General features: G+C 47.1%; 1 protein-coding gene across 5 annotated transcripts in view; it reads right to left on the reverse strand.

The window, feature by feature from the left end:
- PCSK6 (proprotein convertase subtilisin/kexin type 6) overlaps positions 1-20611 on the reverse strand; it is a 181314-nt gene that overhangs the window by 125444 nt on the left and 35259 nt on the right. For 4 of the 5 annotated variants that reach the window (XM_070496488.1, XM_044762977.2, XM_070496497.1 and 1 more), the window contains exon 2: positions 4811-4915. In XM_070496488.1, coding sequence (XP_070352589.1) covers positions 4811-4915 — 105 coding nt within the window. Of the gene's footprint in view, positions 1-4810; positions 4916-8804; positions 8945-20611 lie in introns of those variants that run through there. The other variant, XM_070496493.1, reaches the window with a different exon arrangement.

Here is a 20611-nt window from a genome sequence, read left to right on the forward strand (position 1 = left end):
AAATGGGAGGGTGAGGTCTTAGGGAGACACAGTGTGGGGAGGCAGTCTATGCAAAGGCTGTGCAGGGGGAAAGAGCGAATGTCATCTGAGGAGGACTCTAAAGGCTCCAGGGGCCACAGGGAGGCCAGACCAAAGAGGCCTGGGTAGGACATCCCAAAGGGCAGTGGCACCATCACACATGTATTTCCTAGGCTCTCCCAGGAGGATGGAGAGTAGACTGGGTGAGGCAAGAAAGACCACAGTAGGCCAGTGAGGAGGGCAGTACAGTGGTCCAGGCGAGAGAAGACAGGAGCTCGGCCTAGGGCAGGGGTGCAGGTGGGGATATAAGACACGGGCAGGGCGGAATTGTGCAGGAGGTGGAGCAAGGGTGGGTGAGAGACGCTGCTGCGCGGGCCGTGGAATGCAGACGGCACTTCTCTCTGAGACAGAGGTAGGGTCTGTTGGGTTTGGGGCATGCTGACTTTGAGATGTCCAGGAGGCATCTAAATGCAAGTATCGGGCATACCAGTGAAATAATAAAGTGCCATCTTTTAAACTATAGTTTCAAATTCTAACATTTTACCAATTCATAGTAGCCATTCCACTAGACCCTGCAGAGTTGTGCTCAAAACGTGAAGAGACAGCTGGAGATTTCTCCTGTGCCCACGTGAGCAAATCCATTGGGCCCCAGGCGGCAGCCCACCCCTGCCCCCAGCCCATTGTGCAGTTCATCAACCCCGGGATCACTCTGGTCACTTACTGTCGATGTGCTTGTATTTGCCAGGAACTTTTTGTTTGTTTGTACTTCGAATGGCTCTAGCACACAGAACTGTCAGATAAAATTCCATCTGTGGTTAATGGAAAGATCTGCTTCAACGTTGCATCACTGCTGGAAAGAAACCTGAGCTTTGATTAAACTCTGGGGGCAAAGTCCCAACCTACAAACCAGAATGCCGACTCTGGTCCTGGAAACCATTTTCCAACTTCTGAGCTTTAAAGCACTAAACTGAAGTCTCAAACTGAGGGCTCCCACCGTCCCGGAAGGAGCCTCCGAGGGCCTCGCTAATAACATCTTTATCCCACCATTTCCGTCATCAATCTGGCTGAGAACTGAAGGGCAGGGAAGGGCTGAACCAGAGTCATCATACTAAAATGTAAGGGCTGGAAGATGCAGGCAGCAACGCGAACTATACGCCAGCTTGGAACATAATCAGAACAAGTAATTTAAAAAAAATTTGTGAGCCCTTACAGCTATTGGTGGATGCTTCTGTAACATCCACCCTTCTCCAGACTTTTGGCAAAAGAACAAGTTAAAAACAAATGCTTTCAGTTTGCTTAAATGACAGCCCTTGGAAAAACCCAGTGACTGATAGTGTGCGCACTGAGAACAGTCGGGCCGTTCTCCCAAGGAGGGCTGATCAAGAAAGCACTTCAAGCAAAAGGGCCCTTTTCAAAGACGGGCAAAAAACATCAAGTAAAGGTAATTAAGACTGTAAAGAAAACAACCTCACAATTCTGGTACGGGATCAGTGCAAGACACTTACTAGATGTGTGTGCACCCCCATGACTACAGAAGTCTTCAACCTTCCCTCCCCACATGTGTTTTGTTTCGTTTTGTTTTGTTTTAACAAATATACACTCCATCAGCTTTATGTGAGGTAGAGGGGTGGACTGTAAATTCCATCACTATCAAAGCACTTTTATACAATATGAAGTGGAGCTAACTAAAATAAAATACCATCTGTATTCGATCAAACTTTATCCTAAGCCCTATAACATTCATTTCCAGTTTGGTCATTCAAATACAATAGCAACTCCACATTCCATGGTCTCTGAATAATACTAAATCATCTTTTCCTTTTCTTAATAATATTAATTACACAACTCCCCAAATGCTAAGGTGTTGCAAAAAATGCTTTGCTAATGTAGGAAAACGTTCTCATGCACTGCAGGAAAAGATAGCATTAAATACTTCAGTAAAACAGCTAATTTTGCCCAATATTTAATCGGAATGACTAGGCAGAGTAAATATTAGTCAGACTGACAGCTGATTGATTTGGTTTGCATTAAAACTAGACTGATTTAGACAGAGGTATTTCAGTTGCGACTCTGAATTCATAATCGGTTCTGATGTCTATATACTTTACCCGGGGCTAAAAATTTAATGAGAACCGTGAGAAACAATCAGCCAATCATGTGGAAGTCACAGGCAGGGTGGAACGCACAGGCTGTTTACCTTCTCGCTCTTTCTTCTTTATTGGCAGGATGCTTTGATAGCAGCCCTGCCAGGAGCTTATTAAGAAGCTCTTTATAAAAGGGATTTTTACTTGAAAAAACTTAACTGCATAGCCTTTGCCTAAGAAATCTATCCTTCTTTCACTTTCCTTCAAGGACACAAGTGATAACTGGGAATATTTTGCCCTCAGATGCAAGCTCAATACAGTGCCTTAAACACACCTAAAATGAATGCACCCAGTACCCCAGATGCTGCAGAGGAGGCATGTCTGGGGCACTCCCACCCCACGGGACTCAAGCCCGCCCAGAATCCATCTCTGCCACCTCCTGCCATCTCACGCCCAGGCTCCTGTGCCCCTGGGGCTCGCCCAAGGCAGAGACCCGCGGGGGGAGGGGGGGGCATCTCTACAACCCTCAGGGCACAGGGCCTCACACCCAGCAGGTGCACAATTAATATTTTTGGAAGGCAGAGAAGAGGAGTTGAGTTGAATATCTTTAAAAGTTTTAAAATTTAGTCACTAAAAATGTGATATAAAGATGTCTACAAAATAAACTTGTCTACCAAACACAGGTCAAGTCTCCTATTTTGACTCTGCCTGAGTTCTAACTACCAAAAGACAGCTTAATTCTCAGAAGCCCCCGTGGAAAGGGGACCAGGAAATTCACAGTCCCATTATCATCTCACTGCATGCCTATGTTGGGGGACAGGCCCCCTCCCCAGGCAAACAGCTTGCCCCTCATTGTAACTATCTGTGTGGTAACAATTTAATAATTCCGAAGCCTTCAGATGAAGAACAACCATGTCGTCTTCACAAGAGAGATGATGCTTAAAGTGAAGTCGTGGAGGGGCGCTGCGGCAACTCTCTTCCTGGCTTAGAAATTTCCTCACATGTTGACAGGTGATGGACACTGTGGACCTCAGCCCCCACGTGCAGCCTCACCGAACCCACGTTTCTTTGGTGATCAGTCTGTGCACTCTGCACACAGCACCCCTTCCACTCAGGTTTACACTGATTCAGGCATCGGGTCTGCTTGCCCTTCTTCAACTGCCGCATCAGTGGGAATGGGCAACCATGCTCTGGCTTGGCTTCTGAGAGGAAAAGAAATATAACCGCCCCTTTGAAAAGCATTCCTTCAAGTTCCATGGTGTGAACAAGGTAGGTGTAATCATAGCCCCATATGATCAGGTGATGTATGTATGAAGTATGTTCAAGTGCCCAAGCACATAGTAATCCCTTAACAAACATTAAATTCCTTTCCCTAAGAGGGAATAATGAGATTAGCATAATGTTTTTTATTTATCTCCCTCTATCTACCCACCCACCCATCCATCCACCTACTCATAAATTAAATTCAGAAACATATACAAGACATGTCTGCCTTGTCACAGCCTAATTACATGAATGAGTTCCATGGGGACCAGTTTCTAATACGCTTGACATCAGACCTCCACAAAGTGACGCCCCGGAGACGGGTGTTTCAAGTCCAGTGCCCAGCGATAAACCGTCTCCCCTACCAGCCCCAGCTCAGTCAATACAATAGGAGCCATGATGGTTACTGGGGTGCCTTGGGACAACACCAAGAACCCATTCCTCCACGGAAACTTTATTATAAATATTCTCTGGGATTAGCAGAAATAGTTTCATGTGCCAGTTTGGGAGCCCAAACTGACATTTAGCACACTGCTTTAAGAGAAGGCGATGTCCATGTTCTAAAAGTATGATTTATCAAGGGCTACGTTTCTTTGTTGGGGCTGCTATTACTTCTTATGTGAACTTCATTTCATCCCCTTGTGATATATCACAGATTTTTCTATTTACTCCCTCGTTTTCTGTCAGCCCCGCCACCCACTTCAACGGTCCTTCTGTGGACAGAGCTTGACACACAGCAGGTATTCCAAAATCATCTCTTGAGTGAATGAAGTCATCGGAGGCTCACCTGACCATCTTAAGTTTTTAATTTCACCAAGTAACGGTTAACTGATGCTTGTCAAATATTAGTCTCAAACTTATGCAGAAAGGAAGTATAATAACCACCCAATAAGTATGAGATATATTAAAACTTAATATGTTAGCTTCTTTGCAAATTACATTTGTTTTAATCTCAAAGATCACATGAATTTTTATGGAAAAAAGGTTATACTTACTGCCTAAGTTTTTAAATTCACAGTAGCCACTAAGACATGTGTTTTGATAACCACAAACACATCCATCTGCCTAATCTTTAATTTTATTAAAACGCTAGCTTGAATTGCCTAGTCTTTTTGCCTTTATGGGTAAGAGTCACATATTTATCTCCTCTAATTACTGTGTATTTTGTTGATTTTTAAAGATTCAAAATACCAACAGATCTATAGTCATTTGATTGTTGCTTCAAACTCAAGTTAAGAATTTAAATTCTCGGCTCTAACAAGGGACCTAAACATTTGGAGCATTCAGATAGTCTGAAATGTAGCCACACATTTGACTTGTTTTATTCAAGGTGAAAACGGAAAACTAACGGCTATCTAGAATCACATTCAAATCCAGACTCAGGCATTTTCAGAATCACAGACCCAAACAGAAAGCAAAAAACACCTTAGGAAAGTATCCTGTACCTGGGGGTCCATTCTGAGGAAGGTGTGAGGGCCTCTGCTACTCACGGTTGACCTTTTAAAGGTTTTGCTATGGTAAAAATGGTAGTAATTTTCCAGGTTTCCAATCTGTAAAACAAGAAACAGGATATTATCAGTTAATACAGTCTTATAAACATCTTCAAAAATCCTCCATCCCACAAAAATCTTCCCTTTCTCTGAGAGGTCCACGCTGCTCCCCAAGGACACACGCCCTCCATTATGCTTCCCACTCGTGGCTCTGGCAGACATGCACTGTTTATGAACGTGCAGGTGGATTTAGATACTCCTTCTTGGGTAAATAACACTAGGTAGTATTTCCGATGAAGCACACACTCCACCAAATCCTGCAGGAAGTTCCTATCGTTTAAAGTTTGTACTATCTTGGCCAAGTTTTTTAGACATGAATTAGTGTTCATTTAGGGTCAAGCATCCCTGAAGTAGCTAAGTTGGTGTCAAGTCAGGTCTACCACAAAATATTCATTTATAAACAAACTCCATCCTCTCCCCCGACGGGTAAACTGAAATATCTAAGAATGAACATTCGTTCTCAAGCGCAACAAGAGAGCCAAAGAAAACACAAGGATCCATCTGCTTGGGGATTGTAAAAGGTCAGATGAGAACATCCAAACCCCCAGGGCGTCCCAATTTTCTGCCAGAGGCAGTTTGTCAGGACAGATTTCAGCTTGAGGCTGGATGGAGCCTAGAGAAACGATGTGGCCTTCAGGCCAGGCTGGCCCTCCCTGTAGCACTGACTTGTCCTCATGTCTGATGACCTGTGAGCATTGGGTCATTGTTCTCAGAAGACCTGATTCTTGTTCTAACTTTCTGGTTGTTGAAAATACCTGGTTGGTGACTATCCTTGAAAGACGAGCTTTATAAATGAAGATGGACACAATGTTATATAGACTCTCACGTCACCCTTCTAAGGCTAAACCATCCTAGTTTCTTTTCCTGCATCTGATTAAAGGGCGACTTTAAGACAAACTGTCTTCTAGAGCAGTTATATTTGGTGATTACAAGCACGGGTTCTCAGTCAGATAAACCTGGTTCAAACTCTGCCCACTCCCTTCACCACCACCACTGGCCGTGTGCTCTGGGGCAAGGACATTCACCACCCACAAATCTTGATTCCTTATGTGTAAAATGGGGATAAAACCACTCACCCCTGGGAGTTGTTTAAGTAGGACTAAAGTCTACCCAATTCACACAACCTTTGGCTGCCTCCACCTCACTCACAGCCATTTGGCCTGCTATGACCTGAGCCCAGTAGAGACGACCAGCTCTGGCAGAGACCAGGAGGGACGTGGATGCTCTCAGTGGCTATTTCCACATCTTTCTACAGGAAGATAAAGCAGGTATTTATGACTTCAGCCTCTTTAGGTATGTACCACCTTCAGCCCTCATGTCCAGCAGTCCTGGCAGTCTGGCTGCCTCCTGTTCTTGGGTTTCAGGAGACACCTCTCTGTCCTTGAAATAAAGAACCTCCTTTTTCACTTAAGCTTTCTCCAGTGTGCTTCTGCTGCTTACAACCAGAGAACATGGAATACTTGACAGTCATGAGGATTAAAGAGGTATCATCTGTATCCTGCCTGATTTAGTGCCTAGAGCCTAGTGGATGCTCTACACATGCTGATGGGATTGGGAGCTGGGATTCCCTGGTTCCTCTCCTCGGTTCCTCCATGCCCCTCACCAGGTGCAGGATGCTATAGATTTTGGCCAAATCTGAGTCTGCACCCTAACTCGACCCCTTCCTGTGAGGTAATCTGGGCTTAAGACCCTCTCTGAGTCTTAGCTTCCTTATAAAAATAATAGCTGTTACCTTGAAGGGTTGCTTCAAGACTTAAATTATATACGTGTGTGTGTGTGTGTGTGTGTGTGTGTGTGTGTATAAAGAGCTAACAGAGCACCTGGCAGGTAGTAAGCGCCCGATAAATGGCTTTCTGCAATTACGACTCTCAGTTTATCTTCTACCATCATAAACCTCATTATTTCTATCCTATTTTGCACAAAAGCACTTTTATTTCTCCTCCTACAGATAAGTCACCTTGTTCACTTCCTCAACAAAGTTACTTGCTACATATGTCAAAAGGCTCCTCCTGAAGCAGGCCAGGGATGTCATTTAGCAACAGAGGGAATCATGGAGTCTTCACTTACAGCCGTGTTTAATCAGTGTGTTTGCTTATAAGCTGCCACCATCCAGGGGAGATGTTTCACAACTTTTGGTCTGTTAATTCTGGGCATTCAAGTCAATTCCCATTCAGGGATGTGGAAAAACCAAGAGTTGAATCAAATATGCTGGCAAGGGGATGGATAATTGCAGAGCTGCTGACTCTAAGCAGGCCCACGTCAGGGTGGCTCTGGGAGCCATTCAGGGCAGCACCTGGCCTTAGGGCAGCCAATCCAGGCTAGAGGCAGCCAACCCTCTCTTGAAAAGCCAGTCCAAAGGCCATCTAACCCCCTACCTCTGGGTCACTATAACCATCATTAGCAATGGCTCAAAGGGCCTAAGCTAATGGGAGTTGTTCTCCTTGAGCAATCCAAGGAAAGAACAGATGGCCCCTACAGTGCTGACCAGGCAACCCGTCCCCAGGGGCAGCAGTGGCCAGTGCCACATTTTTTGGAAACATGTCCAACTGAGCATGAGGACTGAGGGTCTGGGGAGGGCTACTCTCAATGCAAGGGAGAAGGGGACACCAGCCATGGCTGCCCTCCTGTCCCTACAAAGCCAGCTGCAGAAGAAGCCGGAATCTGATTCAGGAAAAAAAGGGTGAGGGAGTCAGGTCATTGATTGTTCACAAATCTGAAAGTGACCCCAAAGGTCCTTCTGAGATTCTGTACATCTCCCTCCACCCTCGGGGTCCTTATGGAGGGGGCTGAGGGGACGGGGAGCAGCCACATTCCTTCCTCGTGACCAAAGATTTGCGAGTCAGGCAAACTCTAGGCCAGATAGTCTGATTCAGGGCATGGGACAGAAAGGGTTGCCTGACACTGGAATTACCACAAGGGTAAGAAAAGGAATGAGGGAGGGAGGAAGGGCTCAGATCCCCGGGAGGGGTCTAGACCCTCTTCCAAGGCACCGGGGGCCACGTCACTGCGAGAGGCCCTTCCTCCCTAGGGCTCAGGCACTGTGCACAGACTGCATTAATAGGATGCCCCCTAAGTGAGGGCTGTCCTCCCAAAACCTGTGTATATGCTATGGTTAATAAACTACTAATTCATCCAGAGCGGGGTTGGCAAATTACGGGCCAAATCGGATTCACCTCCTGTTTTTTTACTTCAATTTTTTTTAACCGTGGTGAAGTACACATAAGATTTACCATTTCAACAATTTCTAAATGTACTTCAGTGGCATTGAGTACATTCACAATGTTGTGCAGCCATCACCACCATCCCCCTCCAGAACCTTTTTCATCTTCTTAAACTGAAACTCCATCCCCACTAAACACTAACTCCCCATTCCCGCCTCCTTCCAGCCCCTGGCCACCATCATTCTACTTTTTGTCCCTGTGAATTTGATGACTCTAGATACCATAGGATATTTGCCCTTTTGTGACTGGCTTATTTCACTTAACATGATGTCCTCCAGGTTCATCCATATTATACCATGTGTCAGAATTTCCTTCCTTTTCAAGGCTGAATAATATTCCCTTGTTTGTAATATACACCACATTTTGTTTATCCACTCATCTATGAATGGACACACGTTACTTTTGGCTATTGTGAATAATTCTGCTATGAACGTTGGTGTACAAATATCTGTTCAAGCCCCTGCGTTCAATTTTTTTGGGTGTATAAAAAACACCACCTGTTTTTATACATAAAGCTTTATGGGCACACAGCCACACCCATTCATTTACCTACTGTCCACAGCTGCTTTCACACAATGATGGCAGAGTTGCATACTTGCTACAGAGACCCTCCGGCCCACAAGCCTAAAACATTTCATAGGTGGACTTTACAGAAAAAGTTTGCCAACCTGTGATTTAGAGCATTTGCTGCTGAGCACGTTTTGGGAGTCCACTGAAGTCTCCGCTGTTGAACACGGCTCAAAGGTTGGGGACTACCAGTCCATACGCCGAGGGACTCTGCTTCGAAAGGCAGGTGCAGCTGCAATCCCAGCACGGCAGCATCTCACTGAGTCATTGGGCTGTCCTTTCTCCAGGAAGCCTCCTTGTCAGATGCCCCGGGAGGACACTCCCTCTGTACCCACCCTGTACTGCCCTTTGCCACAGCTCTCCCCCGGCATCAGGCATGGGTCAGGAAGGTGAGGTTTTCATCAGGGGCAAAGGGTCAGAAGGGATCAAGGGGTGGCAGAGCAGGAGGCGGACACACCTGGCTGCATGTGGAACACAGCCCAGCAAAAGTCACCCTGGCCCAGATGGTGTGCTATTTACGACGTAGCTGTTTCCTGCTCCCCCCGCCTCCCACCCCATCTAAGCCCTTCTCAGGTTCTCATCTTACCCCCACAGCAGAGTCAACCCCAGTTATGCCCCTCCCAACTTGGGGAGCTGCTCCTCAAGATCTCTGGGTGCCTTCATGAGGTAAGAGGACAGGATGGCAGGCTGGGAAGCCCCCAGTCTCATGTAAGGTCACTCGTGGGGTCACAGCCACTGGCCTGGTTAAACACGAGGGACACCTGACAGACCTCTGGCCCTGACTCACAGAGAAGCACATGGGCAAGAACCACAGAGATGGTTCCATTTTACAGAGGGGAAGACTGAGGCCCAGGGAGGTTAAACCCAATGTTATACTCAAAGGCTCCCGATTCCTGAACCGGCAATCTGCCCACAGACAAACAGGTGTCAGATGACACACAGATACACAATTAGGGTTTAGGATTATTGAAACACTGTTGGATACAACTTCAGTGTCAACTGACAAAAGCTGGAATCATAAAAATAGATAGAAAAGTGGGGGCAACATAAAGACTGTTTAAATTCAAAGTAAACTCCATAGGAAAGATCCTTATTTTTACTTGCCGTCTGCATTAATATTAGAGTAGGTGCTCCTCCCTTGGCCACGGCCCGGGCAGCATTGACACCAGGCCTCACTGCTCCTGTGGTCACCACTCCCGTGCTCTGCGCACCACTTCTCACGCCAGTGTCTAGGCAGCCTGTCTTTATAAACACGGGGACCAGTGGCTTCAACAGAATACCACTGTTTGAGGGCCCTGGCAGCTTCCTCTCCCTTCCCCTCCTTGAGAATGGAAGAGAAACTCCCCCTATCATCCCAGGCTGCCTACCAGTCCTGCTCAACTCTGGGCCTTTCCAGCACCTCAGTCTGCTCTTCATCAACGAGTCTGACCTCTGGTCTGCGAGGTGTTCTTTTTTAAAGTCACAACATAAAACTTCAATATGTTCTTCTTCCCTTTCTTTCCATCGTATTTGCACAATGCATTAATTAGAGCCAGTCTTTTAGTACATCATCCAAGAAAATGACAATCTGCGGAATATGTAATGCTCATGTCTCTTCACTCAACACTGATATGTAATTATACACATTAGTTGATAAAATTGGTAACATCATTAAAACATCATTAAAAATCATGCTAAATGTTCTTGGTCAGAACGTTGGAAGAAATGAGATCAAAGCACCCACAGTGAAGAGAGTTGAACGCAGTTTCTCTGTAACAGGATACTCTACTAGACATTTAAAAAAAATCTAGGGGGGCCAGACCCATGGCCGAGTGGTTAAGTTTGCTCTGCTTCAGTGGCCCAGGGTTTTGCTGGCCCAGATCCTGGGCGCGGACACGGCACCACACATCAGGCCATGCTGAGGTGGCGTCCCACATAGCAGAGCCAGAAGGGTCTACAGCTAGAATATACAACTGTGTATTGGGGGCATCGAGGAGAAGAAGAAGAAAAAAAGAAGATTGGCAACGGATGTTAGCTCAGATGTCAAAAAAAAAATCTAGATAATACACACACATAGTACAAAATGTGGACATGACAAAAGGGTATAGAGTTAGTAGGGACAGCAATTCCCCCTCCTTCTCCTGTCTCCAGCCACTGGGGCCCCCAACTTTACTCTTTACATCGCAAGAGCAGCTGAGGCTTGCCGGGAGCACACCCCATCTGGGCAGCAAGCTAAGAGTTTAGATGCACTAACTTGTTTGCTTTTCACAACAGCTTTATGAGGTAGATGTTATGATGATCCTCATCTTGCAGATGGGGAAACTGAGGCACAGGATGGTTAAGTAACTTGTTTAAGAGCACATCTTTAGTAAGTAGCACAGTCAGGATCTGAACACGAGTTCACATTCCTAACCATCACACCTGCTGCCTCTTGACACATTTACAGGATGAGTTGCCCTGGGGATCCCACTCATCTTGGTTCTCATCCTCAGCAGCAGGTTCATTCACATACACCCAAGTGCCTCTAAGAGTGTTCACTTTCCTTCTCGCCAATGCAGAAATCATGTGACATATATTATATTCCACGCATGTATCTATTCCATTATGTCTGTACGTAAGTGTGTGCATATGGATGGATATAGATATGTGTGTTTGTGTATTTATATATGTTATGTGCGAGTGTTTGTGTGATATATGTATGAACATAGAGGTAGGAGTGTGTGCACCTGTGTATATATTCATGTACACAAGTGTGTGAGTGTATATATACACATGTATGTGTGTATTCAGATGTGTGTATATGTATGTACCTATACAGTTGTGTGTGTATTTATGCAAGATTCACAAATAAATGGCTCTGAAACACAACCAGGCAAGTCTCTGGTTTCTCCACAGCCCCCACATCTGAGCGGAGCTCCTGGGGCCACTGCCAGTTGCCGTAATTCAGAATCTCCAGGTCCGTGGCACATCGCCTTGGTCAGAATCACCTGAAAACTTAAGCAAACCCGCTGCGGGCCAGGACCGCCCCCAGAAGTTCTGGTTTCAGAGGTCTGGGCTGCCACTGGGCACGTGGATTCTGAAACCTCTCCCCAGGAGAGGCTGAGCCGCATCCAGAGATGGTGTCGAAACCCAAGAGGACAGGCCCTTTCCAGGAAGCTGCCCTCCCCCTGCTTTCTTGCCTGGCCAATCCCACTGGCTTCCAGGCTCCACTCAGCACCAGCTGCTCTGTGAAGCCTCTCCTGCCCGCCATGGGTCCAGCACACAGCTCCATAAAGGCTGAGCCCTTCAGAGGCCGGGCCATACCCTAACTATCTTTGTTTCCTTGTTCCTAGCAGAGCGCCAGGGGTGCAACAGCGCCCAGTGTGCGTGTCCCCCGATGACTCCAGTCACAACCAGAGCAACTCTCCTGAGGTCAGCGTCATTTTCCTCCCTCAGCTTCCCCCCAGATCTGTTCCTTCTGAGGAGTCCCTCGTCTTGGTGAATGGCACCACCATTCTCCATGAGTATCCAGTGCCACCAAACCCTCTAGAAGTGACCTCTTGAATAGTTCTCAAACTTGGCTGCACCCCATCACCCCCACCTCATGCAGGCAGCCCCACGGCTCTGCTTGGACTTTGGCTGGCCTCTAGTCTCTTCCACACCATTGCACTGCTGTTGCCATCCCAGCCCTGCCTCCTCTTAGAGTATGAAGGCTGAGCCCCTCACAGGGCACATGAAGGTCTCCATGACTGGGTCAGGCCACCTCTCAGGCCACAAGCCTGGCCCCACCAGCAAGACCTTCTGTCCTGCAGTGATGCTGCCACGTGTGTGGGACCCTGCCCTCACTTGCTGTTCACACCCCTGAGCCTGCTCATACTAGCCACCTCAAACCAACAAGACCACCTCCCACTCCACTTTAACTATCACCTCAGCCATCACTGCCTCCAGGAAGCCCTCCCGGACCTCCTAGGCCCAGGTCTGTACACATATGACTATCACAGTCCATCCTTCCACCCACCCTCCACTGTAAGCTCCTCAAAGACAGCAATTGTCAACTTTAAATCCTCAGCACTGTGCATGGCAGGAGCTCAAAAAATGTTAGGTGAAATGAACAGGGTTCGAGTGACACTGGAAGGACATACGTCTTCCCCTTTCCAACTACTTATAGTTATCCAGTGTGGCCCTGCCCTGACCCCATGCCTCCCAGCCCAGGGATTGCTGTCTTGCCTTTGGGTTCTCTCTAGCCCCCCTCCCAGGACAGTCCTGTGGCTGTGGGGTAGGCAGACCACCCACCAGCTGTGTGGCCTGGGCGAGGCCCCCACTGGCCCCTCTGATCTCCAGCCAGAGAGATGCAGGGTGGAGTGAGGCAGGCAATGCAAGGCTCTGCCCTCCACCCAAGTGGCCTGGCACCCTTCATTCATGGCGAGCAAACTGGCCGTGGAGAGCAGACCACTCAGGGACCACAGGTGGGGATGAGTGTAAACAGTTTGCAAAGCCAAACAAGGAAGGGGCAGAAGCCATATGTGATGGGGAGAGGCCCGGGCTGGGGGTGTTTACAGGAAAAGCCTCTGCCGTCGTGTTTTTCCTGTAAATGTGAGTACAGCCTGCTTCAAATTACCTTCCTGCTTATAGAGGGCAGATGTGGGGTCAGTGGGTGCTGCCAGCTGGGGTGCACCCTGCCTTCCTGAAGGAAAGAAGGTGACTTGGTGCTTTTTGCAGATCCTAAGGAATGGAGGAGGACCCAGTCTAATTTATTACCTTTCATTTGCAGCAAAGTCACTGATGAGCATGCTCAATCTACCCCAAATGACATGCGATCGTTCCAAAGGTCCACCGCCCACTCAGCCCTCCAGTGGACGTGACCTCAGACGCAGGTGCAATTCCATAAGCCCTCGAGTCAGCAAGCTGGGTTTTGGGGGGGTTGGCTAAGCTCACACTTTGGTCAGTCCACAAAAACACCACCCCACCTCCCCAGGCCAGCACAGTGACATCTGCCTCACAGGAAAAGCTGATAAGCAGCCACAAAATGTCACAACTCAAGGTCTCAGAAATGAATGGGCTATAGATGAGGCTTCTGACTTTGCAGAAAACTATTCAGTTTATCACTCCCAAAGCCTGCCCGTGGCTGGAAACAGATGTTCCGAGCCCTGTCCGCTCGCGGCTGCAATGTGCCGGCTTCCGGAGCTGCTGCTCTTTGGGACCGACATCTTCCAAGGGCCTGGCTTTCAGAGAAGAGTCTACATTTAAAAGGCCCAGGCACCAGAGTTCAGTTATATAAAGCTATCAATCCCAGTTGGTCTGCTTAAGGAAAACATAACTAATTAGAGCCTGTAAAAACCTACACACCAAATTAATTCTGTTTTGCTCTAGTGACTTCCGCCTGAAGAAAGTTATAAATATAGATGGCTACTGAACCTATATTTAGCCAGCACTGGGTTACCTCGTATTTATAATTAAGAGAGTCCAGAGGGAGAGAATGGATATTTTGTTGTTATTTTTTAAAGCATTAAAAAAAAAAAACCTGCTTCCCATTTTGGTCACATATACACATAGCAACATTCTGTTACTGTAATAATTACAATTCTGACCCACGTTAAGATTACGGCACAATTTCCTAGTCTCCTAAAATTGCTTTCTTCATCACATATCCACCCAAAGTGTGCAGTTAAACTTCTCAACTTCCTACAAATTCTTGAAAACTCATTAATTTTTACTCAGTAGACTTCATTTTCTCCCGTTAAGTCACCAGGCCAAACGGTCTGGCTTCAGATGAGGACGTTCAATTTCTATACCTGCCCTCAGCTGCACCTTTAAAGTCCACAAAGAGCCATCTGAAAACTCTATAATCTCTACGTTGAAGATCTTCATTTTAACTCACTTACTAGTTCAAGGTTTCTTTATGGCTGCCTGGAATTAGTCATTTCACCAGATTTCTAAACCCAACCCTGCTTTGTATTCATTTTTGTTTCATTTCGATTGAAAAATAAAAAGATTCCTCCTCCTGAAAAATTCAGTCCTAAAGTCACCACGTCGGGCAGAGTACAGCTTCTGGTGTACGGAGGGAGGGGACGGGGGGAGCCTGGGGTGGCCCAGAGCAGGTGAGGAAGGTGTCCAAGTTGGGAGGGGGTCCTGGGTGAGGGCAGACCACTCCGGGTGTCAGAGTCAAAGTGGGGTGAGGACGGTGTTGACATGGGTAGACAGAGCATGTGACAGACTGGTCACCCACAGGTGAACTGATCGAATACGGTAACATATTAGGGCAACGGAAGCCACATTTCTCACTGTTGGAGAAGAAAGTGATGCGTGGAAGGGGGAAAACTAGAAAGAACTCTCTGGCTGGACTGGAATCGGATATCCATGCAAATTTAGTTTATAATACAGATAGGGAAATAAATATACATGCAAGTGTGTGTGTATGTGCATCCACAGACATCTGTCTCCATCTCTCCCCACCGGACAGGCCTGTGAGCAGTGACACCCCAACAACAGTGAGTCCACCCAGAGCCCGGGTCTTGGGTTCTAAATACCATTTTCTACTAAAAGGAACCAGGGCTCCTTGGAGAAATAGCCAATTCGAGGGTTAGGGCAGGGAAAGTGCAAGAGGAACCTGTAATACCACATTTGGGCAGAGAGCGAGAAACAGCTCAAAGAACTCCAGGGACATATCAAAAGGACACAGGAGCCAAACTGAAGGGCACCCACACGCCAAATCAGAAACAAGATGAGCATCAAAATAAATCATCACTCTAGATGCTTATAATCCATGAATAAAATAGGAAACCATGGTCCACATAGATATAATAAATAATAAATTCCAAGTTTTATAGGAATAGGCTATTTTTACATAGTTACAAAGCACCTCTCCACAAAATATTTACTCATTATAAAGGGGGAAAGAGAAACTTTACAGTGTGAATCCAGGCAGACAAACCCTCTTAATCAAGTGATCACCAAGGGCGTCACGAGCATTGGGATAAATTGAAATGTGGGCCACACGGTCAGATGCCACGAGAAGAACTTGGTGTCGCTTCTGTGAGACTCCAGTCAAAAGCGCAGAATCCAAACTTCATCATGAGCAAACAGCAGACAAGCCCAAATGAAGGGACATTCCACAAAATAACTGCCCTGATATTGGAAAGCGCCGAGCTCACGAAAGTCAAGAGAAGACTGAGGAACTGCTCCACACTGGGGGAGACTGGAGAGAGTGCTATGTGAAGGCATATTGGAGCCTGAGGCAAGGGAATAATCAGTAATACCGAGCCTGACTTAATTTAAATTTCTGATATTTTGTTCATCATGGATTTTATGCCTTAATTTTAAATTTTAAAATATTGCATTAAAATGTCATCTTGATTATTGAGTTTTTTTGATATCCCCTTATATTTTGTGCCCAAGGCTAGTGCCTCCCTCTCCTCACTCTAGACTCGACCTCGCTAAGGGGCCCTGATGGCTGAATGTAACCCCTGAGTCTCGATGGGCAGATCCTTTCCTGTGATGGCCATTGTTGGGCTACTGGCGAAAGTGACTGGGGTGTGAGGATCTGATGGTGGCAACGCACCATCTGTAATTCCATGGTTTCCATGGTTATATTGAGGTTCCATAGAGACTGTCCTCGTCTACAGGAAAGACACACCTAAGTCTGAGGGGTGAAGCGGTCAGGTCAGCAATGTACTCTCCAGTGGTTCAGAAAAAGTTGTGTAATACACTTTCAACTTTTCTGTGAATTTGTAACTGTTTCAAATTTTTTAAAAAGAATTTTTAATTGCAATACAACAAGATAACCAGAATCTCTCCACTCCTTTCCCAAATAAAGCTTAAAGGACTCATGGTCTAGAATTGAAGACAAAACCTGAACTGCTTCAACTCCTCTCACTCTGTGAGAGGGTCTTCTAACTCCATGTTGCAAACGGCGAGTTGGCTCTTGCAATCATGACACCATTCCTTCCTCCCATGAAAGCAGAACCCACAAACTACCTTGTAAAAGAGACAGAAAGCCAGTGGGGTTTATTTCAAGGGCAGACAACCTCTGGGGTCAGGAGGCTGCTTGAGGCCTGGCCCCGTCCCCCAGGCTGCCCGCCATGTGCCAGGGCCCAGCTCCTCTCTCCGCCCCCTGAAGCTGCTCCCCAGCTCCCCCGCCTGGCCTCCTCCTTGTGTGCCTGATTTGATAGTGAGGATGGATTCGCGCCACGTGCCCCTGCAGTGCACTAACTGCTCTGTCATATGTTTGGTCTCTAGTTGGGAGACGTACCCCCAACGCCCAGAGAGCCCTGGCAGGGACCCGACCACAGGGAGGAGGTAGGTCGGTGGACATGCAGGGAAGCCAGTACTGCCAGATCTCCTGAACTCTTCCAGAGAGGTGGACGCTCAGATTCTGCAGCTCTCCCAAGTTTTTAATATGGGCAACTGATTTTAAAACATTAGCACCACGTGCAGCCTACCCCAGACATGACTGTAGGCTGCAGGCAGCCCACAATCCTTGCAACGGGGGAGCTAGACATTTGGTTCAGAATCTCCTCACTCTACGAGGCTCGCTGCTTACTGTTTTCTTTCTGAGTATGGAAGATAGAGGAAGATAGCCTTACCCTCAGAAAGTCTCATCTGGAAAATTCGCCAGGGAAGAGCAGCTCTGGGACATGCCCAGATTTGCTCCTAGCAAAGAGCACCTCGGCTTGTGAATGGAGTAATGCAGGTCTGCGACCTTCAGAACCAATGGCCACATACAGCACACCTGGGCAGGTGGTTACCCCTCAGATCCAAGAGCAAAGGTACAGCGAGCACCCCAGCAAACCGGGTAGGGCCCATCTGGTTCCTGCTCGGCCCCCTCCCACGCTCCCCAGAAACAAGGGCCAGCACTGGGCTGCAGTGTGGGGGCTACTTGACAGAGGAAGGTCAGGAGGCCGCAAGGCTTGAAAAAATAAAAAGGATTTTTGTCCTTATTAAAGAAGTGTTTAAAATTCAAACTTTAATATCTAAAACACTCTCACTTGAGAGCAGTTATCCTAAGAGAAATTAAAAAGTATTTCAGAGAAATTAATCTTCAAAATTTTCACTTTAAAAATAAATAGCTCCTATACCCAAAAGAAGTGAAAGCGGGAACTCAAACAAGTATCTATACACCCATGTCCATATCAACACTATTCATAACAGCCAAAAGGAGGTTGCAACCCAAGTATCCATCAATGGATGAATAGATGAGCAAAATGTGGTACATACATACAATGAAATATAATTTAGTCTTAGAAAGAAGGAAATTCTGACACCTACTACAACATGGATGACCCCTGAGGACACTATGCTAAGTGAAATAAGCCAGACACAAGAGGACAAATAGTGTATGATTCCACGACGTGAGGGCCTAAAGAAGTCAAATTCATAGGGACAGAAAGTAGAATGGTGGTGGCCAGGGGCTGAGGGATGGGAGTGGGGAGTTAGTGTTGGATGGGACAGAGTTTCAGTTTTGCAAGATGAGAAGTTCTAGAGATGGCCGCACAACAATATGAATGTACCTAATGCCACTGAGCTGTACACTTAAAAATGGTTAAGATGGTAAATGTTATCATGTATATTTTACCACAATAAAAAAATATGTCTCCTCTACATTCTCTCCCCACCTTTCCTAAAACTGACTCGTCTCTCATGTCACTCAGGGTCCTGGGGACCTCAGCTCCAGGGACAGCAGCATTTGGAGGCCTGAGAGGGAGAAGATGAAGCCAGCCCCAAGGAGCTGAGGACAGAACCAGAGCACAGCAACGCCTCCCAGCTGTAATCACTAATACGCTCTCGGCTCCAGGCAGCTCGTCCCCGTCCTGTGTCCCTCTCTATTGCGTGCTTTCCCTTAAAGGGGAAAAGGACACCTGGTAGGGGGTGGCAATGCTTTTGGAGATTGCCTGAGTTCACCTGACCCCGTCATCCCAGCTTCCTTTTATCCTGATGCCCATCCCAAGTGATGGCCTTGAAGTTCTGCTGACCAGGTGGCCCTGTGAGCAGCCTCCTAAGCTGACCTCTCGGGGGCTTGCCCTGCTAAGACAGCAGGCTCACGTTTCATCAAGATACAGAAAACTTCAGTCCAACCGCATTAGTGCCCAAACTCAATAATGCCAATTAAAAACAGATGTCAAGAGAAACATGTACTGTCATCTGGCTTCTATGACTCAACCCCAAGCCAGTAATTAAAAATGAAGAAGCTACTGATGAGGCAGCTGTCATGATTTCACCAAAATACAACTTGAGGGACACCCTTTCCCGGTCTCAAAGCATATCTTAGTTTGCAAACTAAAAACAGGGCTTTGTGCAATTATTTTCATGGGAGCCCTTTCACCACGGCATCTGGGACTTATGCAAGCTGCTGTGCTAAGGAGTCAGGGGACGGGGTGGCTGCCTGTCTCTGACCCTCGCTGGCCTCAGTTTCTACTCTCTCAAGGGAGGAGCTGGATCAGCTTTTCTCTCTGTCCCTCTCATGCTAACATTATGTTTTATTGGAATATTTGGCAATAAAAAATTTCGACAGAACTTTCATATTCAAAGTAAGACTTCAGAAGCACTCATCTGCAGGTGAGAAGTAATTGTTTGAAAGGAAAGGGGGAGAAGAAATCATCCTGTTCTCTCTCTGCCCTTTCACCTCCGCCCATGATTCACTAAGATGACACATGTGACAGGGTCTTGTGAAGGAGGAACCAGGTGAATGCCCACCCACAGTCACAAGCTCTTCTGCCGTCACCTTCTTGTGTGTTTACTGCTGGCAACAGCCACGCTGATTGCTGGGCAACTGCCCATTCGCTCCTCATTCTCTCAACAAGTGTTTGAGGAGCTTTTTGAGCCCAGCACTCTTCTGGACACAGGGTATCCAGCAGAGCTCACACGGGGGCCCAGGACCTGCCTCCAGGGGAGAGGCCGATGGGAGTGGGTACCAAAGAGCAAGAGGGAGGCCCAAAGGAAGCCCTTCTGCCCAGATGGTGCTCAGATGGCAAACTACGAGCCACAATCTGCCCAAATGCATCCTAAGACAGGACCATGGATGCACATTCTGGGAGGCTGGCATCCTGCTAGTGGAGAGAACATCTTCTCTATCTGGCTTTCTTTCTTTTTTTTTTTCCTGAGGAAGATTCACAGTGAGCTAACATCTGTTGCCAGTCTTCCTCTTTTTTTTTTTTTTGCTTGAGGAAGATTAGCCCTAAGCTAACATCTGTGCCAATCTCCCTCTATTTTGTATGTGGGTCACTGCCACAGTGTGGCTGACAAGTGGCGTAGGTCCGCACTTGGGACCTGAACCTGTGAATCCGGGAGGCCAAAGCAGAGCACACCAAACTTGATCACTATGCCACAGGGCCAGCTCTTCTACCTGGCTTTCAAGGAAAGATGGGGCCACAGAGAGAGAAGAAGGACACAGGGTGAGGATGGAAGGCTGGGCAGGGAGGTGGCAACAAAGGGACCACAGTCATCGCCTTGAAGGGACCACAGGGGACACTCCAGTGGGAGTTGCGATTTTGGCCTTGGAGCCAGGCTGCCTGGATCTGAACAGCAGCTCCTCTGTTTAATTGAAAAGAGACTCTGGGAAAGTTCCTTAATTTCTCTTAGCCCTCATTTCCCTTTCCATGCAATGGGATAACAGTATCTCCTGCCCCATCATGGCTGCTGGGAGGATAAATGAGGCCCGATGCATGTGAAATGCCTGCATGGGGCCTGGCAAACAGCAGGAAGCTTTTTTCATATTATTTCTTAAAGAAGAGAACATGAGCGCATTTCACTTTGTGGGGAAAAAATGTATTGCAACAAAGCCAGCTGCAAATTTAGTCTGATAACAAATCCCATTTGCCCTTTGATTTCAATTGAAAAAAAATAGTGTACATCTTTGTCAGTGGTCCCTGTGGGGAAAATAATCCCCCCTAGACAGAGCCAAAAAGGTCAATGTGAACAGTGTCACCCTCCTGGCCAGGCCTGTGCCTTCGGGGCA

Source organism: Equus asinus, chromosome 2, assembly GCF_041296235.1.
Source record: "Equus asinus isolate D_3611 breed Donkey chromosome 2, EquAss-T2T_v2, whole genome shotgun sequence".
Taxonomy (NCBI): domain Eukaryota; kingdom Metazoa; phylum Chordata; class Mammalia; order Perissodactyla; family Equidae; genus Equus; species Equus asinus.